General features: G+C 48.0%; 3 protein-coding genes across 3 annotated transcripts in view; 2 read left to right on the plus strand and 1 right to left on the minus strand.

Moving 5' to 3' along the window:
* LOC147649026 (uncharacterized) overlaps positions 1–22,903 on the minus strand; it is a 519,865-nt gene that overhangs the window by 74,005 nt on the left and 422,957 nt on the right. The gene's annotated exons all lie outside the window — the stretch shown is intronic.
* The window catches only part of LOC147649028 (olfactory receptor 14J1-like), a 143,924-nt gene that overhangs the window by 47,199 nt on the left and 73,822 nt on the right, over positions 1–22,903 (plus strand). The window lies entirely within an intron of this gene.
* Positions 8,876–18,110, plus strand: LOC147649030 (uncharacterized). Its single transcript, XM_086865027.1, has 8 exons — positions 8,876–9,434; positions 10,801–11,154; positions 12,064–12,363; positions 13,725–13,912; positions 15,393–15,513; positions 16,145–16,795; positions 17,091–17,204; positions 17,575–18,110. The coding sequence occupies exons 1-6, from the start codon at positions 8,921–8,923 to the stop codon at positions 16,213–16,215; spliced, it is 1,548 nt and encodes a 515-aa protein (XP_086721153.1). The 5' UTR covers positions 8,876–8,920; the 3' UTR covers positions 16,216–16,795; positions 17,091–17,204; positions 17,575–18,110.

Here is a 22,903-nt window from a genome sequence, read left to right on the forward strand (position 1 = left end):
GTCCAGCCACTCTGGCCCCAGCCTGGAGCACTGCAGGCCTTGTTGTGGCCAAAGTGCAGGAGCCGGCACTTGGTCTTGTTCAACCTCACCTTGTTGGCTTTGGGCCCTGCATCCAGCCTGTCCAGCTCCCTGTGCAGAGCCCTCCTGCCCTCCAGCACATCCACACTCCCAGCCAGCTTGGTGTCAGAATGGTTCCATGAGGCCCTGCAGTGTCACAATGGTCTCCACGGCTCCATGACACTCCGTGGAACCACAGTGGATCCTTGGTTCTTTGGGCCCTGCAGTGTCACAGTGGATCCTTGGTCCTTCTGTTACTATGGGGTTAAATGTTTCTGAATAATGTTTCTGAAAATCATGTAGAATTAGGCCACAAGAATGTTTGGTATTAGGGATGGTCTAGCAAGCTGAAATGTTTACGGTAACAGGAACTGGTGCTTGGGGTCTCCAAGATACCCACCCAGAGATAAGATTCGTACATGTTCGTACAATGATGAGCTAACTCTCATGAAGCAATATCAATCAAGTTAATGATGCAATATTAATGAAGCAATATTGATAAGGTTGTTATAGTGATTACTGCTACAGCTGAAATTGTATAAATATGTGCACTTTGGACAAAGATGATGGAGCTAGATTTGGGTTGCTGATACCCCTAGTTCCCACACACTTCAATAAAGCACCTGCATATAATCAATCTGTGATTATGTGTGTTCCTGAACGCTGACATTTTGGTGACCCAGATGGGACCCTGTGAGTGCTGCTGAGCGAGTTCATGACCCGATCACGCTCCAGCCGGCACCGAGGGATTCTCGGGGAGCCCATCCGGCCGTGAGCGTCTCCTCTGCTCACAACGTCCCTCTGAGAGAGGTAAGGTGCTTTTCGGTCTGCTCTGGTGCCTGCCGATAAGACGCAGCGAAATCTCCGCAGGGTTGGGCTGGAGGAATTCCTGGTATTGCCCAGGCGCCGTCTGTCAGACAAGTGCGAAAGCGTTGCAGGTTCGTGTCGTGGTTTTAAACCACTAACTAAGAAAATTACTTACTTCTTTATAAAGTCTCTTTTCATGTTGATCTTTCTTTCTCTCTCTCTCTGGATAAAAAGATTAATCCACAAGTCTCATCTGGGTAATGAAAGAGTTAAAATCTTGCCCAGGCTTTTGTAGATGGTTTGGGGATCTCTGCTGAACAAGAGCTGGAGCCGTCTGCGATGTAAGGTTCCTCATGGCTGCTCTGGAGCGTGTGGTCGCTGTTCCAACCTGCTGCAAGTCCAAGGCTTCCTTCTTCCTTCACTGGGCAGTTTCTAGTGAATGTAGTTACAGCAAAACCTGCAGCCGAGCCAGAGATCGGCTCGGCCCGGCCCGGGCCCGAGGAAAACCTTCCCCAGGCCCCCCCATCTCCCGGCCGGGAGACGGGGCAGGCCCGGCCCCATCCCCGCCCGGCCGCATGGCATGGGCAGGGACGGGAGGCCTGGAGCTCTGCCACTCTTCACAGCCAGGAAACAAAGAGAGCCCAGAGAGCTCTGCTTTTACATTTTAAGGTAGGGTTCACAAGTTGATCCCACTTTTCAATGGCCTAAACTGCTGTCAATTCCCAGCAATGACCGATAATTGGTCAGGAGAAAAGACTCCAAGCACTTCCCAGCAACTCTAACTCCCTTAAAGGTAAAGTAACTCCATGACATTCCACCCCTTCAACTTGTGAACCCTTACCTAAAAAATTATCAATTATATTCAATATACAACTTAACACAATAAATTGTCAGAAAAGAAGAAACAGAACATTCACTACTTTCCACCCCTAGACTTTCATTATCACTGTTATATATAAACTTAAGACAATCATGCTTTGCTCTTAATTAACCTTTTATCTCACAGTAACACTATTAATGTAGTGGTCTAGATTTGCTAATTTTGTCTGCCCGCATTCCCCACCAAAAAATGTCGTGGTTTTAAACCACTAACTAAGAAAATTACTTACTTCTTGCTGTGAGATATGGATTAGAATAAGAGCAAAACAGGCATACAACTTAAAAGGGGAAAAAAAAAAGAAAGTTTATTGACAAACCACAATAATAAGAATACCAGAATAAACTTCCAGAAAAACCTTTCCATCTCCTATCTACTCACTATTCCCTTGTTCACATGACAACAGAGACAAAAACTCTGGAACTCTGATGGTTAAAACAGTCCCAATTCTTGCTAGTATGTTCACCAGTCTTTATAGAGAAACAGAAGTTTCTTCCTGTTAATTTATGGAGTTTCTCACAAGAAAACTATTTTTGTTATAGTTTTCTATTGCCCTAATGTTAGCTGCTCAGAGCTGCTATTATTAGAGTTCACTCCTCCCATTTTCACATCACTCTGAAGTAAGTATGGGCCATGTGTCTAGAGATAACATTTTTAAGGATAAGTTATTCAAAGGCAAAAAAAAGTCTTCATCTGTTTCTGTGAGCTTCACTAGAAAACAGTTTTCTCATGGCCTCTCAGGGCTTCAAATCTCTCAACAGTTTTCTCATGGCCTCTCAAGGCTTTTAATCTCTTAGTACTTCACTATACTATAATTACTCTTTACTCAAATTTACACTTTGAACACTATTCCTCTCTAGATCTTATATCATGAATTAAAGGAGTTCTTTTCAGGACTTCATTGTCCATCTCCATAGTTTTAACAGGGAGATATTTCAGCTTAATTAAAGCATCTTCTTAATTCTCTACCTTTCCTGAAGCTTCTTTTCTTTCTTGTCACTGGTAGTTTATAAAGTCTCTTTTCATGTTGATCTTTCTTTCTCTCTCTCTCTGGATAAAAAGATTAATCCGCAAGTCTCATCTGGGTAATGAAAGAGTTAAAATCTTGCCCAGGCTTTTGTAGATGGTTTGGGGATCTCTGCTGAACAAGAGCTGGAGCCGTCTGCGATGTAAGGTTCTTCATGGCTGCTCTGGAGCGTGTGGTCGCTGCTCCAACCTGCTGCAAGTCCAAGGCTTCCTTCTTCCTTCACTGGGCAGTTTCTAGTGAATGTAGTTACAGCAAAACCTGCAGCCGAGCCAGAGATCGGCTCGGCCCGGCCCGGGCCCGAGGAAAACCTTCCCCAGGCCCCCCCATCTCCCGGCCGGGAGACGGGGCAGGCCCGGCCCCATCCCCGCCCGGCCGCATGGCCTGGGCAGGGACGGGAGGCCTGGAGCTCTGCCACTCTTCACAGCCAGGAAACAAAGAGAGCCCAGAGAGCTCTGCTTTTACATTTTAAGGTAGGGTTCACAAGTTGATCCCACTTTTCAATGGCCTAAACTGCTGTCAATTCCCAGCAATGACCGATAATTGGTCAGGAGAAAAGACTCCAAGCACTTCCCAGCAACTCTAACTCCCTTAAAGGTAAAGTAACTCCATGACAGTTCGGCATCAGTGGTGTGTGGTGTATTGTAACTGTAACATGGAGAAGCTTAAAGGGATTTGAGGTGGCAATGCCCCTACAGCACGTACTTCTCCTTTGGGGTGCTTATTGGCACATTGGAAACAGGGTAACTTTGGGCAAGATTTATGTAAAGTTGATTGATTATTGTAATACATGGTGGCCAGGATATGACCCAGACAGTGGGGAAAAGTGGCCAAGAAATGGATCTTTGCAGTGTAACACCATTTTACAGTTGATGTTGTTCTGTAAGTGAGAGGGAAAATGGGATGAAGTTCCATATGTAGATTTGTTTTTCTATTTGAGAGACAAGCCAGAATGGCAGGCTGAGTGTGGATTGATGGCAGTTAAGGCATGTGTGAGTGATAAATGTGAGGTTTGTATAAAAGGAAAAGTTGTTTAGAGCACTTGGCATTAAAAGTAAATTTGTGTCAGGGGAAAGAGATGGATGTTGATTTACAAGTGGTTTCAGCAGAACCAAAAGAACCCAATTCTGTTTCGTCTGCCCCCACTTCACCCAATCCTATTTCATCCAACCCTATCTCACCTAATCCTACTTCACCTTTCCCTCTTTATCCTTCTCTACCGCCTTCACCTGATCCTTCTTCTCTGGGAGATGATCAAGATCTAACCGTGATACAAGGAAATGTGAAAAATGCTGGGGAGGAGGATAGAAGTAGCGAGGGATATGATAATAAATCAGCGACACCGGTGTCCCATCGGACTCGGTCAAAGCTTGCTCCGGTTCTGGGTAGAATGGGAAAAGTTCTAAAAGGGGAAATCTGAATGAAAATACCTGAATCAAAGACAGGACAAATTTTAATGATAAAAGAAAAACCAGTCCTTGCTATCCCTCGGAAATAGAGGATGCAGTAATTCCCTCTGTATGGGAAACAGACATACCAGGAAAATCTAAATTGGCACAACCAGTACATGTAGAATTAAAAGAAGGAGCAAATGCTGTACAAGTTAAACAGTATCCTAGAAAGGCGGAAGCATGAGAAGGAATAGTAAAGATTATTGAAAAGTTTTTGAAGTAGCAAATTATAGAAGAATGTGAATCAGAATCTAATACACCAATATTTCCAGTGAAGAAACCAAATGGTGAGTACAGACTAGTACAGGATTTGAGAGCAATAAATGGAATAACTAAAGATATTTACTCAGGGGTAGCTAATCCTTGCACATTGTTAACATCTGTGAAACAGAAAGAGAAATAGAAATGGTTTACTGTAATTGATTTAAAAGATGCCTTTTTCTGCATACCCCTTGACAAAGAAAGTAGGAAACTGTTTGTCTTTGAATGGGAAAATCCAGACAATGGATGGAAAACCCAGCTCACCTGGACACGACTCCCACAAGGATACAAGAACAGTCCAACCCTATATGGAAGCCAGCTGGTTAACGAGCTGGAGATTTGGACTGAGAATGGGAAATTTCTGAGGGAGCAATACCTGCTGTGACAGTATGTTGATGATATACTGATAGCTACAGAGCTAAAAACAACCTGCATAAAGGTAACAATTGAAATTTTAAATCAGCTGGTATGAGAGGATATAAGGTGTCTAAAGAGAAGGCACAAATTGCCCAGCAGACTGTGATTTACCTGAGATGTGAAATCTCACAAGGGCAATGAAAGCTGGGTACTGATCATATTCAAGCTATTTGTGCCATTCCAGAACCCCAGAACCTGCATGAGCTGCGAGTCTTCCTCGGGATGGCCGGATGGTGCTGCCTGTGGATCATGGACTATGGACTAATTGCAAAACCCCTGAATGAAGCCCACAAGACACAGCCGTTTACCTGGGGCAAACCACAGGAGGAGACCTTCCTCAAACTGAAGGAGGCATTGACAACAGCTCCAGCATTAGGACTGTCTGACCTATCCAAAGATTTTCAGCTGTTTGTGCATGAAAGACTGCACCTAGCACTGGGAGTGCTGACCCAAGGTTTGGGAAGCTGGAAAAGGCTGGTAAGCTCCTTCTCCAAACAACTTGACCACGTGAGTGCTGGATGGCCTTCGTGCCTGTGGGCAGTTGCAGCCACCGTGATGCTGACACAAGAAACTAGGAAACTCACGATGGGTAGACACATAGATGTCTGTGTGCCACACATGGTGAGCACTGTTTTAGAACAAAAGGGGAGCCATTGGCTATCTCCAAGCAGGATGATGAAATTCCAGGTAATCCTGACTGAGCAGGATGATGTCACACTAAAGACAACTAACCTCTTGAATCCAGCTTTGTTCCTAGGTACCATAAACTGAAGAAGGCCCATTGGAACACGATTGTGTGGAAGTGATAGAACACACCTGTTCAGCTAGAGCTGAAAGATGTCCCACTGGAACAGGCAGACTGGGAGCTGTTTACAGGTGGAAGCAGTTTTGTGGAGAACAGGACCAGATACCCTGGATATGCAGTAACAACAACAGGTGCAGTGGTGGAGGCAAAGGCCTTGCCAGCAAACACATCTGCCCAACGAGCACAACTGGTTGCTTTAACCAGGGCATTAGAGCTGAGTGAAGGGAAGAAAGTAAATATCTGGACTGATTCAAAATATGCTTTTGGAGTGGTGCATGTACATGGGGCACTGTGGAAAGAAAGAGGACTGCTGCCTTCCCAAAACACACACATTAAACAGCAAGATGCAGTCCTGCAATTAAGAAAAGCGGTACAAAAGCCTGAGCAAGTAGCAATCATGCACTGTAAAGCTCACCAATCAGGAAGCTCCAAAATTCATGAGGGAAATCAGAAAGCAGACTGGACAGCCCGACAAGCTGCTCGAGAAGTGCAAACTGCAATGGCGTTGATACCTTTAAAAACTCATGTATCTCAATTCAATTTACCTCCAGAACCAAAATATTCAATAGAGGATGAGAAATTGGGATGCTCACTGAATGCACAGAAGAATTCAGAAGGATGGTAGGTGACTACACAGGGACAAGTAGTGGTACCCCCCTTGAGAATGAGAGAAGTTCTACAAATTAAACAGAACAAATGTCATTGGGGTGCAGAGGCATTGGTGAAATTGGTCAAACTAAATTTAATTTCAGTACAGATGTTAACAATGGCAAAATCAGTAATGTCAAAATGTGAAATTTGCTTGAAGAACAATCCAGTGGCTAGACGACAGGCACAATTGAGGAAAATTGGGATAAGAGTAGAACCAGGAAATTATTGGCAAGAAGATTTTGTAGAATTACCAAGAACTCGAGGATATAAATATCTATTGGTAGGGGCTGACACATTTTCAGGATGGCCAGAAGCTCTTCCCTGTCACACAAATCAAGCAAAGGAGACAGTCAAGTGGTTTCTGCAAGAAATCATTCCAAGATTTGGGGTGCCTCTAGGAATATCATCAGAGAGGGGACCACATTTGATAGCCACGGCAGTGGGAGAGATGAGTAGGTTGCAGGGAATATCTTGGGATCTCCATACACCATAGAGACCCCAATCCAGTGGACAGGTACAGAGGATGAATCAGACCTTGAAGAGGCAAATCAGCAAAATATGCCAAGAAGCTAAATTGCAGTGGCCACAAGCTTTACCAATAGCACTGGTGAGGATTCGGATAAAGCCTAGAAGCGGGATGTCAGTCAGTCCTTATGAGATATTGTATGGGAAACCCTAGGAATCCCCTGAACCTAATCCAAATGTACATGTTACAGGGAAGCAAGAGGTGTAGAATTATGTTCTGTCTCTTGGAAAAGCTCTAGCTTGACTTTGGAGCACCCTTGTGTGGAATAGGCCACTGACTCTTGAGAATCCAGTTCATGGCATCCCCCGGGAGATGAAGTGTACGGTAAAAGCTGGAAGGAAGAACCATGAAAAGAAAGGTGGAATGGACCCTATCAGGTACTGTTAACTACCTTGACAGCAGTCAAAGGAGCTGGACTGGATCCCTGCATACATTACACCAGAGTGAAGAAGGTTTCCCCTGCACTGTGGACTGCACAAACTGTAGGGCCAACAGAGCTGCAGATAAAGCGGGTTTGATTGTTTCAAATGTCTAGGTTGCTAGTGACTGTAATGGTGATTATTTGATGGCCTTTAGTGCCATCAGTTGGAATCAATGTTACCTTGAGATGTGAAATGCAAAAGGATCAGCTGACAGCTCTCCATTTTAGAATGAAGAGGGATGTGGGGGTGCAGCCAGAAACACAAGTGATAAAAGTCTCTAATACTATCCAGGCAGAAAATGGGATGATTGGATTAATTCAAGATTTTGCCAACATGCAAAACACCAGCAAAATAACTGCCTGTCTGCCAATACCAAAGGCACCAGGAGACCTAATAAGTTGGGGAATTATAACATCAAAATTTCCTGAAATACAAAAGAATAAAAGTGAAAATGTGAGCTGTGTATTGCAAATAGATTACGAGTACCAAAAGAAGACAGTGCTTGAAAATGCTGTGAAGCCAAAGTCTTCATCTCTATGGGATTGTCATGAAAATGGAGGAAAGTATGAACCAAAACTAGGCTGGTATGGGAAATTAGGGAATTATGGATAGTGTTATGAAGAGATAGCAAAGGTTATTAAAGAAAAGATTCCAGTGTCAAAATGGAAGTATGAAAGACAGGAAAGAAAAGATGGGGTTGAAGCTTGGGACAGTGCATGGTCAGTGAGTTTGCTTCAGAAATTCCAATATATGGCAGATACCCCTTGGTGCATGAAGTGGGAAGGCTCTGAAAATGAAACAGATCCACAAGTATGGAACACTGCAAGCAGTAGTAGAATGGAAGCAGACAAAGTGAATTGGTGGGTATGGAACAAAACTTAGGACTTGTTGGAGTCTGAGATACAGAGTGTGTGCCCTTGTTTCTAATACTTAGTTCTAGGAGTCAAAGAAACACTGAATTTCATATGACATGAAATTCATGAGCATGTTTTCATGGTGATACATGAAAACAAATGTTAAAGTTAGATAGGAAAATTATAAGTGTGTAGATTAGAAAGTTTCTTAAATCACTGGGTGAAAAAGTAGTTTAGAGAACAGGAGACAAGATGCAGGATTTAGGGTGTTGTCTCTTGTCCTTCTCCTTTCTCCTTCATGTTCTTCTCCGAGGGGTTTTTGGGTAGTAGTAAGTGATTGGGTAAAAAATGCCACAGTGCAGCGCACAGGTGTTGGGTCATTGGATCAAATATTTATTGGAATAAAGAAAAAAGGACTCCTCTGTCTCCTTTTTGGACATAAACTTCTGGCGTTTGTGGATTAATTTTCCTGACAATTGTTTCTAAAAATAACTTGAATAACAGGTACGATTTAGTTAGCAAAAATCAATTCCATTTATTACAGTAACAATCTTTGTCAATCAGTGTAATTCCTATGTAATTTCTCGTTTCCCACATGCATTTTTCACCTGCTCTTACCAGGCCTTATCTCCCCTCAGGCCCCGCTCGTCCTCGCCGAGTCCGGCCCGCGCCGGGGCCGCGCCGGGCGCGCGCGGGGCCGAACGCAGCGCCCCCCTCAGGCCGTTGCGCCGCGGCCGTTGCGGCGCCAGTCGGAGACAGATCGGTGCCATGGCGGAGCTGCCGCTGCCCGCCGGACTCAATGCCAGCACCTTCCCCGCCAAGCTGTGGCGCCTGGTGAACAGCCCCCGCGTCCGCTCCGTGCGCTGGGACAGCCAGGCCCAGGGCTTGCTCATCGACCGCTTCCTCTTCGAGCGGGAACTGCTCAGCCCGGCCGGCGCCCACGGAGGGGGCGGCCAGGGGGCGGGGGCGGCCCCGGACTCCTTCAAAGCCACGCACTTTGGCAGTTTCGTGCGCCAGCTCAACCTCTACGGCTTCCAAAAGGTGCCGGCATGGCTTGGCTCAGCTGTGCCGGGCGATGCCGGGGCTCGGCTGCACTTTATGAACCCAAACTTCCGCCGCGACCGCCCCGAGCTCCTGCTCCGCATCAAACGCCTGACCAGGGCCAACAGGCAGAGACTGGCGGCGGGGCTGGAGGTGCGGAGCCGCCAGCCCAGCCGCCTCCAGCGGCTCCCCACGGACCGGTCGCTGCCCGCCTTCCCCAGCGGGCAGCCGCCCAGAGCCGGTGAGACGGGGTGGGAGCTGCGGGCGCGGAGGGAGGCGTGGGCTTTGGCCGTGGGCGCTGCCCGGCCGGGCAGGAGCGGCCCCTGCCCGTGCTGGGGCTGCTCAGCGCTGCTGCCCCGGCCGGCACAGGGGCTGTCCTTGGGCAAGGCAGCTGTGCCGGCAGGGCCCGGGAGCTGTGCCGGGCTGCCGGGGGCTGCGGGACAGTCCCGCCGCGCCTGCGCTCGCCACACGCTGGCCCGCTCGGCCGGCAGCCGGCCCGGCCCTGTGCCGTGGCTGGCGCTGCTCATTGCGCGGCCCTGGGACGCTCGGGGAGCTCTCCGGGAGTGCGGCTGAGCCGAGGGCTTGGGCGTGCTCAGCCCCAGCGGGAGAGGGAGCCTCCTGTCCCATTTGGAGCAGAGGGGAGAAGAGCTGGCACTTGGGTTTCTGGCAGCTGCCTCCTGCCAAGGCTTGAACGGACAGGGGAGAGCTCAGTAGACAGGGAGCTGCTTGTTGCAAAGTGAATAAAATCCCATACACCCGTGTGTGTAGAGTTGTTTATTTCAGTGCTGGAGGTGAGGAGGATTTCTCCTCCTCATTCATCCACCTTTGTCAATTGCTGTGGTATATATTTAGAAATTATTGCTTGGTGTTACTATGTCATTATAACATATGGAACTAATAGACACAGTATATTATACACTCAGGAAGGAATTTACACAGTATAATCTCATGGCTATAGATAGTTCTTTTTCACTGTGCTTGTGCCTCCCCAATTTGGGGGTCGTTGGGGGTCTCTGACGAAGGCTTCCAAAGTCATCTTTGCATCTGAACTTTTCAACTTTGTCTTCAGAGCATGCACAGCTACGGTGTTCCTTGGTCTGTCTGGTCCTAACCGGTCTAATTGCTTTATTTTGTGGCTAATTGACTTGACGTTTGCTAATTTTTCATTAGTACTATACTTACCTCTCTCTGAAACTGACCACCTGGTGAGATTTTCATTTTTTTTTCCTGGGTCTCCAGCACTGAGCAACCAGTTAACCATATACTAGCCACCACAATGCATAGAAAGACGTCTATATCAGGTTAAATAGATCCATGAAGTTATGATTCAGGTTCTATTGATATCTGGTGATACTGATCTGTCAGGTTCTATTGATATCTTATAAGTCAACCTATAGAAGCAGCTTGTAAGTTTGACTTAAGTTCTATAGGCATCAAACCCCCCAGGACATGTGGTGATATTTTTCTTTCTCACCCTCTTTTGGGAGGAGGTGAGCTTTTGTTTTCCCTGACAAAAGCACACTTGCTGCCAAGGGAAACACAGCTGAGGAGCAGGAGTGACCCAGCCTTCCCTTTGCTTCCTTTCTTCTTCCCTCCCTGCTGCACAGCTCCCTTGTGCCAGAAGTGCGATGCTGCCTCACCTGAGGATTCAGAGCTGCCTCCAGGCCCTTGCAGGAGAAGTGCAGCTGCTCAGGAGAGTGAGGCTTCCCCAGCACCTGCCAAGAAAGTCTGTGCCACCTCTGGACTTGCTGGGGCTTCACCAGTGGAACCATCAAGAGAGCTCATCCAGAGATTTAATCTCCGCAAGCTCACGGTTCCACTGGTTCGCCTGGACCTGAAACGCCATCCTGAGCTCATGGTTCACCTCACTCCAGTCGACCCTGAAGCTGCTTGCAGGACCCTTGGACAGAGCAACAGCTGCTCATCTTCTCAGCAGCACAGCCCAGCCTGCCACCCATCAGGTAGGGAAAGAGTTTCTACCCTTCCTTTTCCAATAGCTCCTGGCAACTGAGCCTTTTCAAGTGTTTTCCCTGAGTTCTCTGTCATGGCTAGATCTCAAGTGAGAATCACGGAGAAAGTGTACTAGGAAGTGGGACTGTGAATGCCAAAGGATTCTCTGCTCTTCCTGTCCTTCCAGCAGATGTGGAGGTTGTTGTGGGCATTTCCCAGACAGCCTGTCTGCTGTGGTGCAAGGGCAGGGTGAAAAATATTGCCCGACAGACAAGTGGTCAGTGTTAGGTGAACTCCCCTGTTTCTTGGAATGAAGTCCAACTAGGACGGTGATAGGATATTGCAGATGTTTCAGACTGACAGGCCTGCAAATCAGGCCATGCCACTGAAATGAGCTCTGTGTGACTCAGAACAGCTGCAGCTGCAGAACATGGCCTCACCTACAAGGTTGCTTTTAGAATAAACTCCCAGTTGAATTTCTCAGTGTGTGCCTGAAGATGCGGGCTCACCTTGGGTGAATGCACATTCTGTGGCCTTCTGTGTTGAGAAACTCAAGCAGCCAAATCTAAAAGCTGCTGGGGAGATAGGGAAGGCTGTGATTCTAAAGTTGTTGTGTGCCTTTGGAGCAGAAGGGAGAAGAGCTGGCAGCTGGCTTTCTAGCGGTTGCCTCCTGCCCAGGAATGGCAGCGGAACACTTTTCCCAGACAGATGAATAAGTACGGGAGAGCTCAGTAGACAAGGAATTGGTTGTTGCAAAGCTTCAGAACATGTGGGGAATTTTCTCCTTCTCACCCTACTTGGGAGGATGGGAGCTTCTGTCTTGGGAGAAGTACAGTTGCTGCCAAGGGAAACACCCCTGAGGAGCAGTAGTGACCCAGCCTTCCCTTTGCTTCCTTTCTTCTTCCCTCCCTGCTGCACAGCTCCTTGGTGCCAGAAGCGCAGTGCTGCCTCACCTGAGGATTCAGAGCTGCCTCCAGGCCCTTCCAGGACAAGTCCAGATCCTCAAGGGCGTGAAGCTTCCCCAGCACGTGCCAAGAAAGTGTTTGCTACATCTGGACTTGGGGTTTCATCAGGCCAGCCAGGCACACACAGATTTCAATCCCAGCCAGAGCTCATGACTCCACCATTTCCTGCGCACCATCAAAGCACTTCTGTGGCCTCTCCAGAGAGCAGCAGCTGCACTTCTCCAGAGCAGCACTTGCCAGCCAACATCCCATCAGGTACGGAATGTGTCTCTCCCCTGGCTTTTCAGAAAGATCACAAAAAGTGACTGAAGTATTTTGCCGCGGTGCTCTGTCATGTGTCCATTTGATTGTGACAATCAGGTGTCAAGGGTACTAGGAAGCAGGATCATGAATATCAAAACAATCTCTGTCTGCTTTTCCCATCCTTGCTGCAGATTTGGAGGATGTTCTGGCCATTTTCCAGGCAGCCTCTGTGTAGAGGTCAAAGGGCGAGGCAAAGAACATTTCTCCACAACTGGTCGGTGTCAGGTGAACTCCCATTTTTCTTTGGATGAAGCCAAACTAGGACTCTGATGGGATATTGCAGAGTTTACAGATTGTCTTTTGTTGAGATGAAATACAAGGGATGGCACCACCGTGCTTTGAGATGATTTATTGCTTAAGTAGCCCAATAAGAGATCAGTCCCGAGGCGTGAGATTTACAGGCAACAAGTCAACCACAGCTCGAGGAAGTTACGAGTTTCTTCTCCGCATGGCAATATATAACTTTTTAGTCCAGTAGACAGTTGACACCAAGTTTGTTTTCACTTATTAAGCTCTTATCACCTTTACTTGATTTTGCCACACTGCGTCTGTCTTTTAACCAACGAGCTAACAGGTCACGTATTCACACACACTTCTGTTATAGTTCCTAGATCTCTAACTTAATTTATAAATCACACTATTACACTTGGTACCTCCAACTATTTTACTTAATATAATTTCTTACTTACTCTAGGCATATTCTTTCTTGCAACTGTAAGAACATAGGTTTATAATTAGTCTACCTAATGTCTGTCTACTTTCATCACTCCATTAATCCAGGCTTTTTCTAAGGCTGCAGATTTTCCATTTCCAACAGTCTCTCCCGCAAATAATGCTATGAGATTTCAGTGCACGCTGGGAGTCCCCAGAACAGTTGCAGCTGCAGACCATGGCCTCACCTCCATGGTTGCTCCTTAGAATAAACTCGCAGTTGAAGTTTAGCATGAGTGTCTGCACCTCTGGCCTCTTCCTGGGTGAATGCACTTTCTGTGGTCTCTTGCGATGAGAAACTCAAGCAGCCAAATGCCAAAGCTGCTGGGAAGATGCAAAAGGCTGTGATTAAAGGTGATTATGTCTGTGTGTATGTCTAGATCAGTTTCCCAAGCCATACTTTAATCTATGTACATGTTGATTAGGATAATACTTTTGAAGGGGAAGAGCTCACTCTTCCAATTCCCTGGGAAGTTTTTAATACCTTTCTGGAGTTGAGGTTGCTGTGCGCTTCCTGTGATGTTTGATCCAAGGCAGCAATAAAGCTCTGCGTCCCAAAGCCTCATTTTGGAGCCTCACCCATGTTTTTTGGATTCTTCCAGCCGCCCTGGGCACTTCAGTCCCAAGTGCTCCAGCTGGCAGTGCTGGTTATGCAGCATGGAGAGCCCCAAGCTGGGTATGGAGTACTCCTGGGGAAGAGGAATTGCCACCGCTGGATCTGGACCTTGTTCTAGAGACACTGGAGGAGATGCTTTCACCATCTGTGCCTGAAAGGTCTCCCTCTGCTCAGGTAACTCCATTGGCCAGGGATGAAAGGGGCTGGACTGAGAGCTTCTGAATGTTGTTGCATGGCTGAGAAGCAAAGGCTTCTTGAATTCAGCTGGGAATGGACACAGAAGGATTTGCTTGTTCAAGCAAGATTTGCTAAGGAAGAGGGAATGAAAAGGGGGGATAGCCCTTAAGTGAGGATGAGAGGTGTTTGCCAGGTTTGGATGCTCCTTTTTCTGGGAAGAATCCCTGGTGCAGGGGCATTTGTGGGGAGGAAGTGGAAGCTTGGTGGGTTCTAACAGGCTTTGTTTGATGGCAAAGAAGAGAAGAGCGTTTGGAGAATTGCCCCTGAAGGCAGAGTGGGAGGGTGTCAGTAGCAGATGTGGGCTCTGCCTCTCTTGGGCTGGAAGGCCAAGGCAAAGCAAGGGCTGGGCTGCAGCTGCTCCTGCAGCTTCTGCTGCTGCTGTGTGAGCCCTGCTGTGCGTGTAGGCATTGCCAGAGCTGTGTGTGGGGATGGGCTGGAGCTGCAGTTGTCTTGCCCTCTCAGGAACCTGGTGCCTGCAGTCCAGTTTCCAGCTGGGAAATGCTCAGCTGGGCAAACTGGCCAGTCTTGCTCTCCATGTTCCAGAGCTCAGTCACCTTGTGGGAAGAAGAGATGGGTGTTGCCAGACAGTCCCTGCAAAGCTGCAGCCTGCATGAGACTGTTGTGCTTAGGGCTGTGGTGGGAAGAGCACATCCCTGTGCCAGGAGCTAGCAGGACTCCATCCTTAGCGCCCACTCCATGGCTTGAGTGTCATCCCCACGCTCAACAGCCTTGTCAGCCTTGACAGCTCTTGGAGCGTGTTGGAGAAGTCAGTGTTTTGGACTGTTGAAGGCCTCTGGGGCCCAGAGCTCCTTGTTAGGAAGAAGGGATGAAGTGTGTGAGCCGTGGAGTCTTCAGGGGGCAGATGTCTTGGTTTTGAGGCGCCATGACTTGTGTGATTGGTGAGAAGGACAAGGTTGGTTCTGGCCATGAAATGGTTAAGGACTCCTTTAAGCCAAGGGGCTCCTCCTGTGTTGAAGAGCAGTTCAACCAGGGCCCATTAGCCCTTGTGTTTGACAGATTCCCTCTTGGACTTTGGAATCCCTTTTTTCTTAAGTCTTCTCTCTTCCCAGACTGGCCTGGAGTGTTCAGTTTCTGCATTGGCACAGGCCTTTTTGCATCTTATTTTACAACTTTGCCAAAGAATTTCTCTTCTTTCATTTAATATGCAGAGCCATTGCATGGGTAGATTTCTTGTTGAGGAAGGGCAGACTGGAGGTAGGGAGGGGGATTTTTTGGAACTGCCCATATCTTCTTGCCAAGCGTGATGAGCCTTTGTCTTCTGCAAACTCCCGTGTATATACCAGTTTTCAAAAGCAATTTGTTGGTGCACAGAAGGAAATCTGGCAGGCTCTGATTGTATCCCTGCAGAATCTATTGGTTGATCTTTGCGTTTCCTTCTTTCTGTTTTTCTTTTCAGGTCAATCCTAGTGTTGCCCGTGGCTCTTCAGGAGGGGAGGCTGTGAACAAGGCTGCAGCAGAGGGAGCTTTGCCTGCTTGCAGGAGCTGTGTGAACGTTTGCCAGGAGCCCCAGGAGCTTGGTAAGGAGTGAGCCCAGCCTGCTTTAGAGAGATGGGAGACAGCTGCTCTGAGCCTGCCTCTGACAGGAAGGGAGATGAGAAGAGTTGAGTTCTTGTCTGCAGCAGGGTTGGTGCTTCCTGGTGCCTTTAGTTCCAATCCTGCACTGGCACAAGCTCCCCGAGCCCTGCCCCTCCATGCTTTTCCAGAGGCTCTGACACCGAGTCCTCTGCTGTGGCAAGAGAGCCGGCAATAAACCTGAGCTGGTGGCAGTTGTGTCACCAAGCTGCGTGTCCCAATTGGTTCCCAGCTCACAGCAGCCTTCAGCTTCAGCCACTGCAGTGAGGACTGACGTCTCTGCGTCAGCCCAGAGAAAGAACAAGGCTGGGCTTCTTTGTGGCAGCTGGCACTGTCTGTGTTTCAAGCTCTCGGGGGTGCCATTTGCACTGGGAGGGTTGTGAATTGATTGGCGTACTTCAAAACTTCACAAGACTGGAAAACTTGGAAGGATCCCTGTTCCCTTTAAAGAGCATTCTCAAGTGAGAGTGTGCCTTTCAGGCCATCTTTGACAGCCTTTGCTAGCAGGACAGTTTACTTGCAAAGGGAAAGCTACACGGAGGCCAGCATTGACTGAGAGTTGCCTTTCCTTGCCAGATATCCATGTGATCTACCTGGCCAGAAGGGCTGCCCTGCGTGGGAAGAAGGATCAGGGGGAGAGCCTGTGACCATCGGGCAGGTGGCATCCCTCTCTTTATAGATACAGTTAGAGATTTTTTATCTTGATTTATTTATACATATAGTTACAAGTATAGATTGATAGAGTTGTATTTATAGGTGTTTCTATTTATCCATCTGTAGCATTTGTATATATAGTTATGCATGCAATAGGATTTTATTTCTATGTATACAGTTACATTTATAGATTTTCAAATTTGCATAGATATATGTAGAGAGTAACATTTATATGCACACACAGTTACATTTATAAATGTGCATAGTTCTTTAGTTAGAGCTCTATGGATGTAGAGGTCCATAGATTGAGCTGTGTAGGCTGCATTTTTGCCTCTTTCCTCCTTGGCTGCCTTTTTCATCTCTTGTTTTTCCCGCTGTGCCCCTTGTGTCCCTCTGTGCTGGGTCCGAGCTGGGGCCGGGCCAGGCGGAGCAGCAGTTGCAGCCCTGGCTGTCCCTGGAGCGGTGGGAGCTGCCGCTGGCCCCAGGCACTGTCCTGTGAGGAGCTGCTGAAGGACGCTGAGACTGAGGGGGCTGAGGAGGCGCTGATGCTGAAGGGACCTTGCAAACCTTGAGGTGTGAGGGGCACTGAGGGCTGTGGGGGAGCAGAGGGCCATGGTGGCACTGAGGTGACAGAGGCACGGGCTGAGGGCTGTGCCGGCTCTGAGGGGACACAACGGCTCAGAAGGGACTGAGCGGGGGGAGAGGCCTGGGAGAGGCCCAAGAAACTGAAGAGGGGGCTGGGGCTTTGCCGAGAGGACGGCGGGGCTGAGGGGATGGAGGGGGCCAGGAGGGAGCACACAGAGCTCAGGGACTGCAGCTCTGCCAGGCCTTGGAACCGATTCCAGAGCCTCCACTTTTGCCACCACAGCTGTGCTGAAGAGCTTGAGGACAGGCAGACACTGAGAGGAGCCAGCAGGGAGAAGCTGAAGGCCTGGAGCAAGAGCAGTGAGCAGGGATGTGCTGGGGCCACGCGAGAGCCTGGGTGAGGCCCCAGGGCCGGTGAGGCCGGGCAGGGCTGAGGGAGGCGTGGGCTTTGGCCGTGGGCGCTGCCCGGCCGGGCAGGAGCGGCCCCTGCCCGTGCTGGGGCTGCTCAGCGCTGCTGCCCCGGCCGGCACAGGGGCTGTCCTTGGGCAAGGCAGCTGTGCCGGCAGGGCCCGGGAGCTGTGCCGGGCTGCCGGGGGCTGCGGGACAGTCCCGCCGCGCCTGCGCTCGCCACACGCTGGCCCGCTCGGCCTGCTTGTTCTTGCCAACCCTCCTGGGGAGGCTCGGAGATTTTCGCTTCCCTGCTGGAAGTGCAGCTGCTGCCAAGGGAAAGGTCCCAGCACTGACTCGCTGTTCCCTTTGCCTCCCAGATGTCCCATCTGCTGTCCCTGTCCAGGAGAGCTGCTCTGCATGGCAGGAAAAGACTGAGGGAGAGGCTTTGAAGATGGGGCGGCTGATTTGTTCAAATGTAGTTGTATGGATATTTAGATTGGGACAGTGACATTTGTATCTTTTCAAATAGTTTTGTTTTATATATCTATATGTATATGTATTTTATAAAATATGTAATATTTAATCTGTATTTCCATCTGTAGATTGTTCTATATGTATATCTAGAGGTATTTAGTTCTATTTCGACATGTATGAAGAGGTATAGTTGTAGAAGTCTATCGAATTCTTAGTACAGGGTTTTTTAGAGGGAGACACCGATAATTTTGTATTTCTAGATGGGCTGTAAACTTGTAGTAATCTGTAATAAATTAAGTTGTTAAACACCTCATTGATCTTTGTCTATAGTGACTTGTAGAGGTTAGCAATAAGTTACATTTTTGCTAACTGAAGTTGGTATTTGTATATTTTTACGTGGCATTGTTGTGCTAATATAATAAATTACTATTTTTCAACTTAATTGAGAATTTTATAATTCTGCATTGTCAGCGCATGTGTAGCAGTTTGTAATAAATGACATTTTTCAACTGAAATGGATTCATGTGTATTTGTAGCTCAGCTGTGCGGCTGCAGCAATCTGCAAGCAATGACATTTATCAGCTGAGATGGGTGGTTTGTGATTTGTGCTCTCCAAAGCAATGGGCAGATGGAAATGCCCTGACGCTGGAGGATTTTGGTGATGAAAATCTCCAGCCACGCCCAGCACATGCCCCACTTGCACTCAGGCTGGGCAAGGAAAGCGCAGATTTGGGATGGCAGCAGAGCCACACGTTGGCTCAGAACTCGCTGCACAGGCCTGCTGAGAAAACTCTGGGACTCTGCTGCGCGTACAACTCCAAGCAGGAGGCAGCGGGGCAGGAGAAAGCATTCACCATGAAAAAACAAAGAGAAATTGTGTCCAAACAGATGTGAGGATACTCTGGGAGTTTGATCAAATGCTCTAACTCAGCACTGCCTGGGCTCATTTTCAGCAAAACTAGTTTGTTAAAAGCTGAACACCTTCCAGGAAAGAGAGATTGCTCTATCTTTGGTTCAGGAATGGCACGGTGACCAATCCCAGGTCACTCGGTCCATTTGCACCCAACACCAATGTGATGGATGGCAAAAATGGCATTTATTGGTGAAGAATTTGACACTTTATAACCTAGGTTCACAGTGTCACTCCCATCTGCTTTCATCACAGCTAAGTGCTATTGGCTAATTACGGGGGTCATTACCATAAACTATGGAGGAGGGGGGTGACTCCATCTTTCCATTACATCCCGATATCTTCCGACCGCCGGGCCCTAGCTGACCACATTTCCACCCCTCCTAATGCTTAACTAAATTTTCTAGAATATGAGTTGTATTAGTCTTCTAAGTTCTAACGTTATCTGTTTTTAATCATTTTATCTAATTTATCTCTATTATGAAAAGTTTTAAAAGTAGATATAATAGACGTGAGTAAAAATATAAGGTGCACTATACTTAAGTAAAAAGGTTAAATACTTATTAAATAGACACCGCAGTGTTTCATTAACAAACAATAAGGCACAGGAGGTGACCAAGTGCATTCTTGGAGCATCTGCTGTCTTTCTACAAACAGGATGTTGACCCTCTCTAGTTGGCTCTTGACAAAAGACACAAGCTCATTTAAAACATGGTCCAAAGTTTAGCACCAGTAAGATCATTACGATTGGCCCGATCAGAGTGGACACCAGGCTGGTCAGCCACGGAGACTGGTTAAACAGCAATTCAAACCACCCTTGTTGGGCCTCTCTATCTCTCTTTCTCTGGGCTAATCTTTCCCTCAGTTCAGCCATAGAATCTCTGACCGCTCCAGTGTGATCAGCATAAAAGCAGCACTCTTCTTTCAGGGCGGCACAGAGGCCTCCTTGCTGCATTAGCAGAAGATCTAGCCCACATCTATTTTGTAAGACAACCTCAGAGAGTGAGGACAGAGACTTCTCTAAAAGAAAGATGGATCTTTCAATCCTCTGCAGGTCCTCATCCATCGCCATCTGCAGCTGAGAGAACCCTTGCTGTTGGGTGTCTCGTTAGGGACTTTTGGATTAGGTTCTTTTTCCCTTTCAACTGAAGATTGAGGAGAGGGAGGCAGTTTTCTCTTGTTCGGTCTCAGTTGTTTATTCTTCTTTTATCAGCATTGCAAGGTACAAGGAGCTATGTGCACTATGATAGAAAAGGGGTAAAATGGCTAACAAAGATCCTCTTCAGGTCCATTTACCCAATTAACAGATGCCAACTAAATTATTTTTCTTAGTGACCCAAAGACCCAACACCTGTGCGCTGCACTGTGACATTTTTTACCCAATCACTTACTACTACCCAAAAACCCTTAAGAGAAGAACATGAAGAAGAAAGGAGAAGGACAAGAGACAACACCCTAAATCCTGCATCTTGTCTCCTGTTCTCTAAACTACTTTTTCACCCAGTGATTTAAGAAACTTTCTAATCTACACACTTATACTTTTCCTATCTAGCTTTAACATTTGTTTTCATGTATCACCATGAAAACATGCTCATGAATTTCATGTTATATGAAATTCAGTGTTTCTTTGAATCCTAGAACTAAGTATTAGAAACAAGGGCACACACTCTGTATCTCAGACTCCAACACCAGAGTGAGCTAGTGAGGAAAATGCCTGGCCTGGCTGGGCAGGGAGCTTTTGCAGGGACACAGGAAAAAGATGAGGGTGCATCACCTTTGGACACAGGGACAGGCAACTCAGGAAATGTTTAAGGATGTCGTTAGGTCCTGCAGAAAGAAAAGAAGAGAGGTGAAAGCTGAATTAGAGCTTAACGTTGCTGCTTCTGTGAAGGATAATATATCACATCTCACGGGAGCTGATCTGGCTCTGTCACTTGGGCCTGCACAGGAGTGGGTCACACCCCAGGAGCAGGATGAGCCCAGCTGTGACTAGAGTACTCTACGGGTTTTAGCTGTCACTCTGCTCTGAGGGGGCAAGGACAAGAGGGAGGTCTTTTGCATGGGATAACAGAGGATTTATTGCTCTGGGGAATGTTGGGGGCAAAAGACAGAAAATGTGAGCGTGCAACAGCTGAAATAGGGAGGTGGTTCAAAGGGAGGGTCCAAAGCATCAGCTAATCAGAGATATCCTGGGGAGGGTAAAAGGCAGGGTTCACAAAATCATCATCCAATTGAGGCCCAAAGCACCAAGGATCCACTGTGACTCCACGGAGTGTCATGGAACCGTGGAGACCATTGTGACACTGCAGGGCCTCATGGAACCATTCTGACACCAAGCTGGCTGGGAGTGTGGATGTGCTGGAGGGCAGGAGGGCTCTGCACAGGGAGCTGGACAGGCTGGATGCAGGGCCCAAAGCCAACAAGGTGAGGTTGAACAAGACCAAGTGCCGGCTCCTGCACTTTGGCCACAACAAGGCCTGCAGTGCTCCAGGCTGGGGCCAGAGTGGCTGGACAGCGACCAGGCAGAAAGGGAGCTGGGCCACTGATGGACAGCAGGCTGGACATGAGGCAGCAGTGTGCCTAGGTTGTCAAGAAGGCCAATGGCCCCTGGCCTGCATCAGGAATGGTGTGGCCAGCAGGAGCAGGGCAGGGATTCTTCCCCTGTGCTGGGCACTGCTGAGGCCACACCTCGAGTGCTGTGTCCAGTGCTGGGCCCCCAATTGAGGAAGGCCATGGAGGGGCTGGAGCGTGTCCAGAGAAGGGCAACAAGGCTGCTGAGGGGTCTGGAGCACAAGTCCTGTCAGGAGTGGCTGAGGGTGGTGGGGTTTAGCTCTAGCTAAAATCAGTTGATTACTTCCTTCTTTCTGTGAGATATGGATTAGGAGAAGGGCAAATCAGGCTTAAAATTTAAATAAAAAGAACTTTATGATCAGGTCTACAAGAATAAGAAACAAGAATAAAAGTTCCAGAAACTTTTCCTCCCCCCAGACCCAACTTTTCCTTTCCCAAGTGACACGACAGAGACAAAACCTGGGATGTTAAAGCAGTGCCAGCTATACAATAGTCTTTTCATCAGTCTGTCCAGGGAGAGGAGTTTTCTCTTGTCATGCCATGGAGAGTTCTCCACAAGAAGCAGTTTTCTTGTTGCTTTTCATTTCTACAAACGGCAGTCACCCGGGCACAAACTCTGCCCTCTCCTCCCATTTTCACACCACTCTGAGGTGTGTTCATGGGCCATGAGCTAAGGGGTTTTATTTTAAGGATGAGTTAAGGAGTTGTGCTTCTGTGCCAATCTCTTCAGAGGCAGCTTGAACTCCTTCATAGGCAGCTAAGATTTCCTTCTCTGTGGGAGTGTAGTTGGCTTCAGACCCTCTGTAGCCTCGGCTCCAGAATCCCAGTGGTCGGCCTCGAGTCTCCCCAGGCACTTTCTGCCAAAGGCTCCAGAACAAGCCATTGTTCCCGGCTGCAGAGTAGAGCACGTTCTTCACATCTGGTCTTGTTCTGACTGGGCCAAGGGCTACTTCATGAGTGATCTCCTGCTTAATTTAGGCAAAGGCCTTTTGTTGTTCAGAGCCCCAATGGAAATCATTCTTTTTTCGGGTGACCAGGTAGAGAGGGCTCACGATCTGGCTGTACTGAGGAATGTGCATCCTCCAAAACCCTATGGCACCTAGGAAAGTTTGTGTTTCCTTCTTGCTGGCTGGTGGAAACATTGCAGTGATCTTGTTGATGACATCAGTAGGAATCTGACGCCGTCCGTCTTGCCACTTTACTCCCAGGAACTGGATCTCATGAGCTGGTCTCTTAACTTTGCTCTTCTTGATGGCGAAACCAGCTTCCAGAGAACCTGGATGATTTTCTCTCCTTTCTCAAACACTTCTGCAGCCGTATTTCTCTAATCAATGATGTCATCTATGTACTGTAGATGTTCTGGAGCCTCACCCTTTTCCAGGGCAGCCTGGATCAGTCCATGGCAGATGGTGGGGCTGTGCTTCCACCCCTGGGCCAGTCGGTTCCAGGTGTACTGCACTCCCCTCCACGTGAAGGCAAACTGAGGCCTGCATTCTGCTGCCAGGGGAATGGAGAAAAATGCATTGGCAATGTCAATAGTGGCGTAGCACTTCGCTGCCTTGGACTCCAGCTCGTACTGGAGCTCCAGCATGTCCGGCACGGCAGCGCTCAGCGGTGGAGTCACTTCATTCAATGCACGATAGTCCACAGTCAATCTCCATTCTCTGTCAGACTTGTGCACAGGCCAGATGGGGCTGTTGAAGGGTGAGTGGGTTTTGCTGACCACCCCTTGGCTCTCCAGTTCTCAGATC

Source organism: Cyanistes caeruleus, chromosome 28 (genome assembly GCF_971803275.1).
Source record: "Cyanistes caeruleus chromosome 28, bCyaCae1.hap1.1, whole genome shotgun sequence".
Classification (NCBI taxonomy): Eukaryota; Metazoa; Chordata; class Aves; order Passeriformes; family Paridae; genus Cyanistes; species Cyanistes caeruleus.

What these genes read in the sequence shown, in the direction of transcription:
- LOC147649030 (XM_086865027.1), top strand. Translation starts at nt 8,921, where the DNA reads ATGGCGGAGCTGCCGCTGCCCGCCGGACTCAATGCCAGCACCTTCCCC. An exon ending in GCCAGCCAACATCCCATCAG is followed by an intron (nt 12,364 to 13,724) that starts GTACGGAATGTG and finishes GGATTCTTCCAG; the next exon opens with CCGCCCTGGGCACTTCAGTC. An exon ending in AAAGGTCTCCCTCTGCTCAG is followed by an intron (nt 13,913 to 15,392) that starts GTAACTCCATTG and finishes TTTTCTTTTCAG; the next exon opens with GTCAATCCTAGTGTTGCCCG.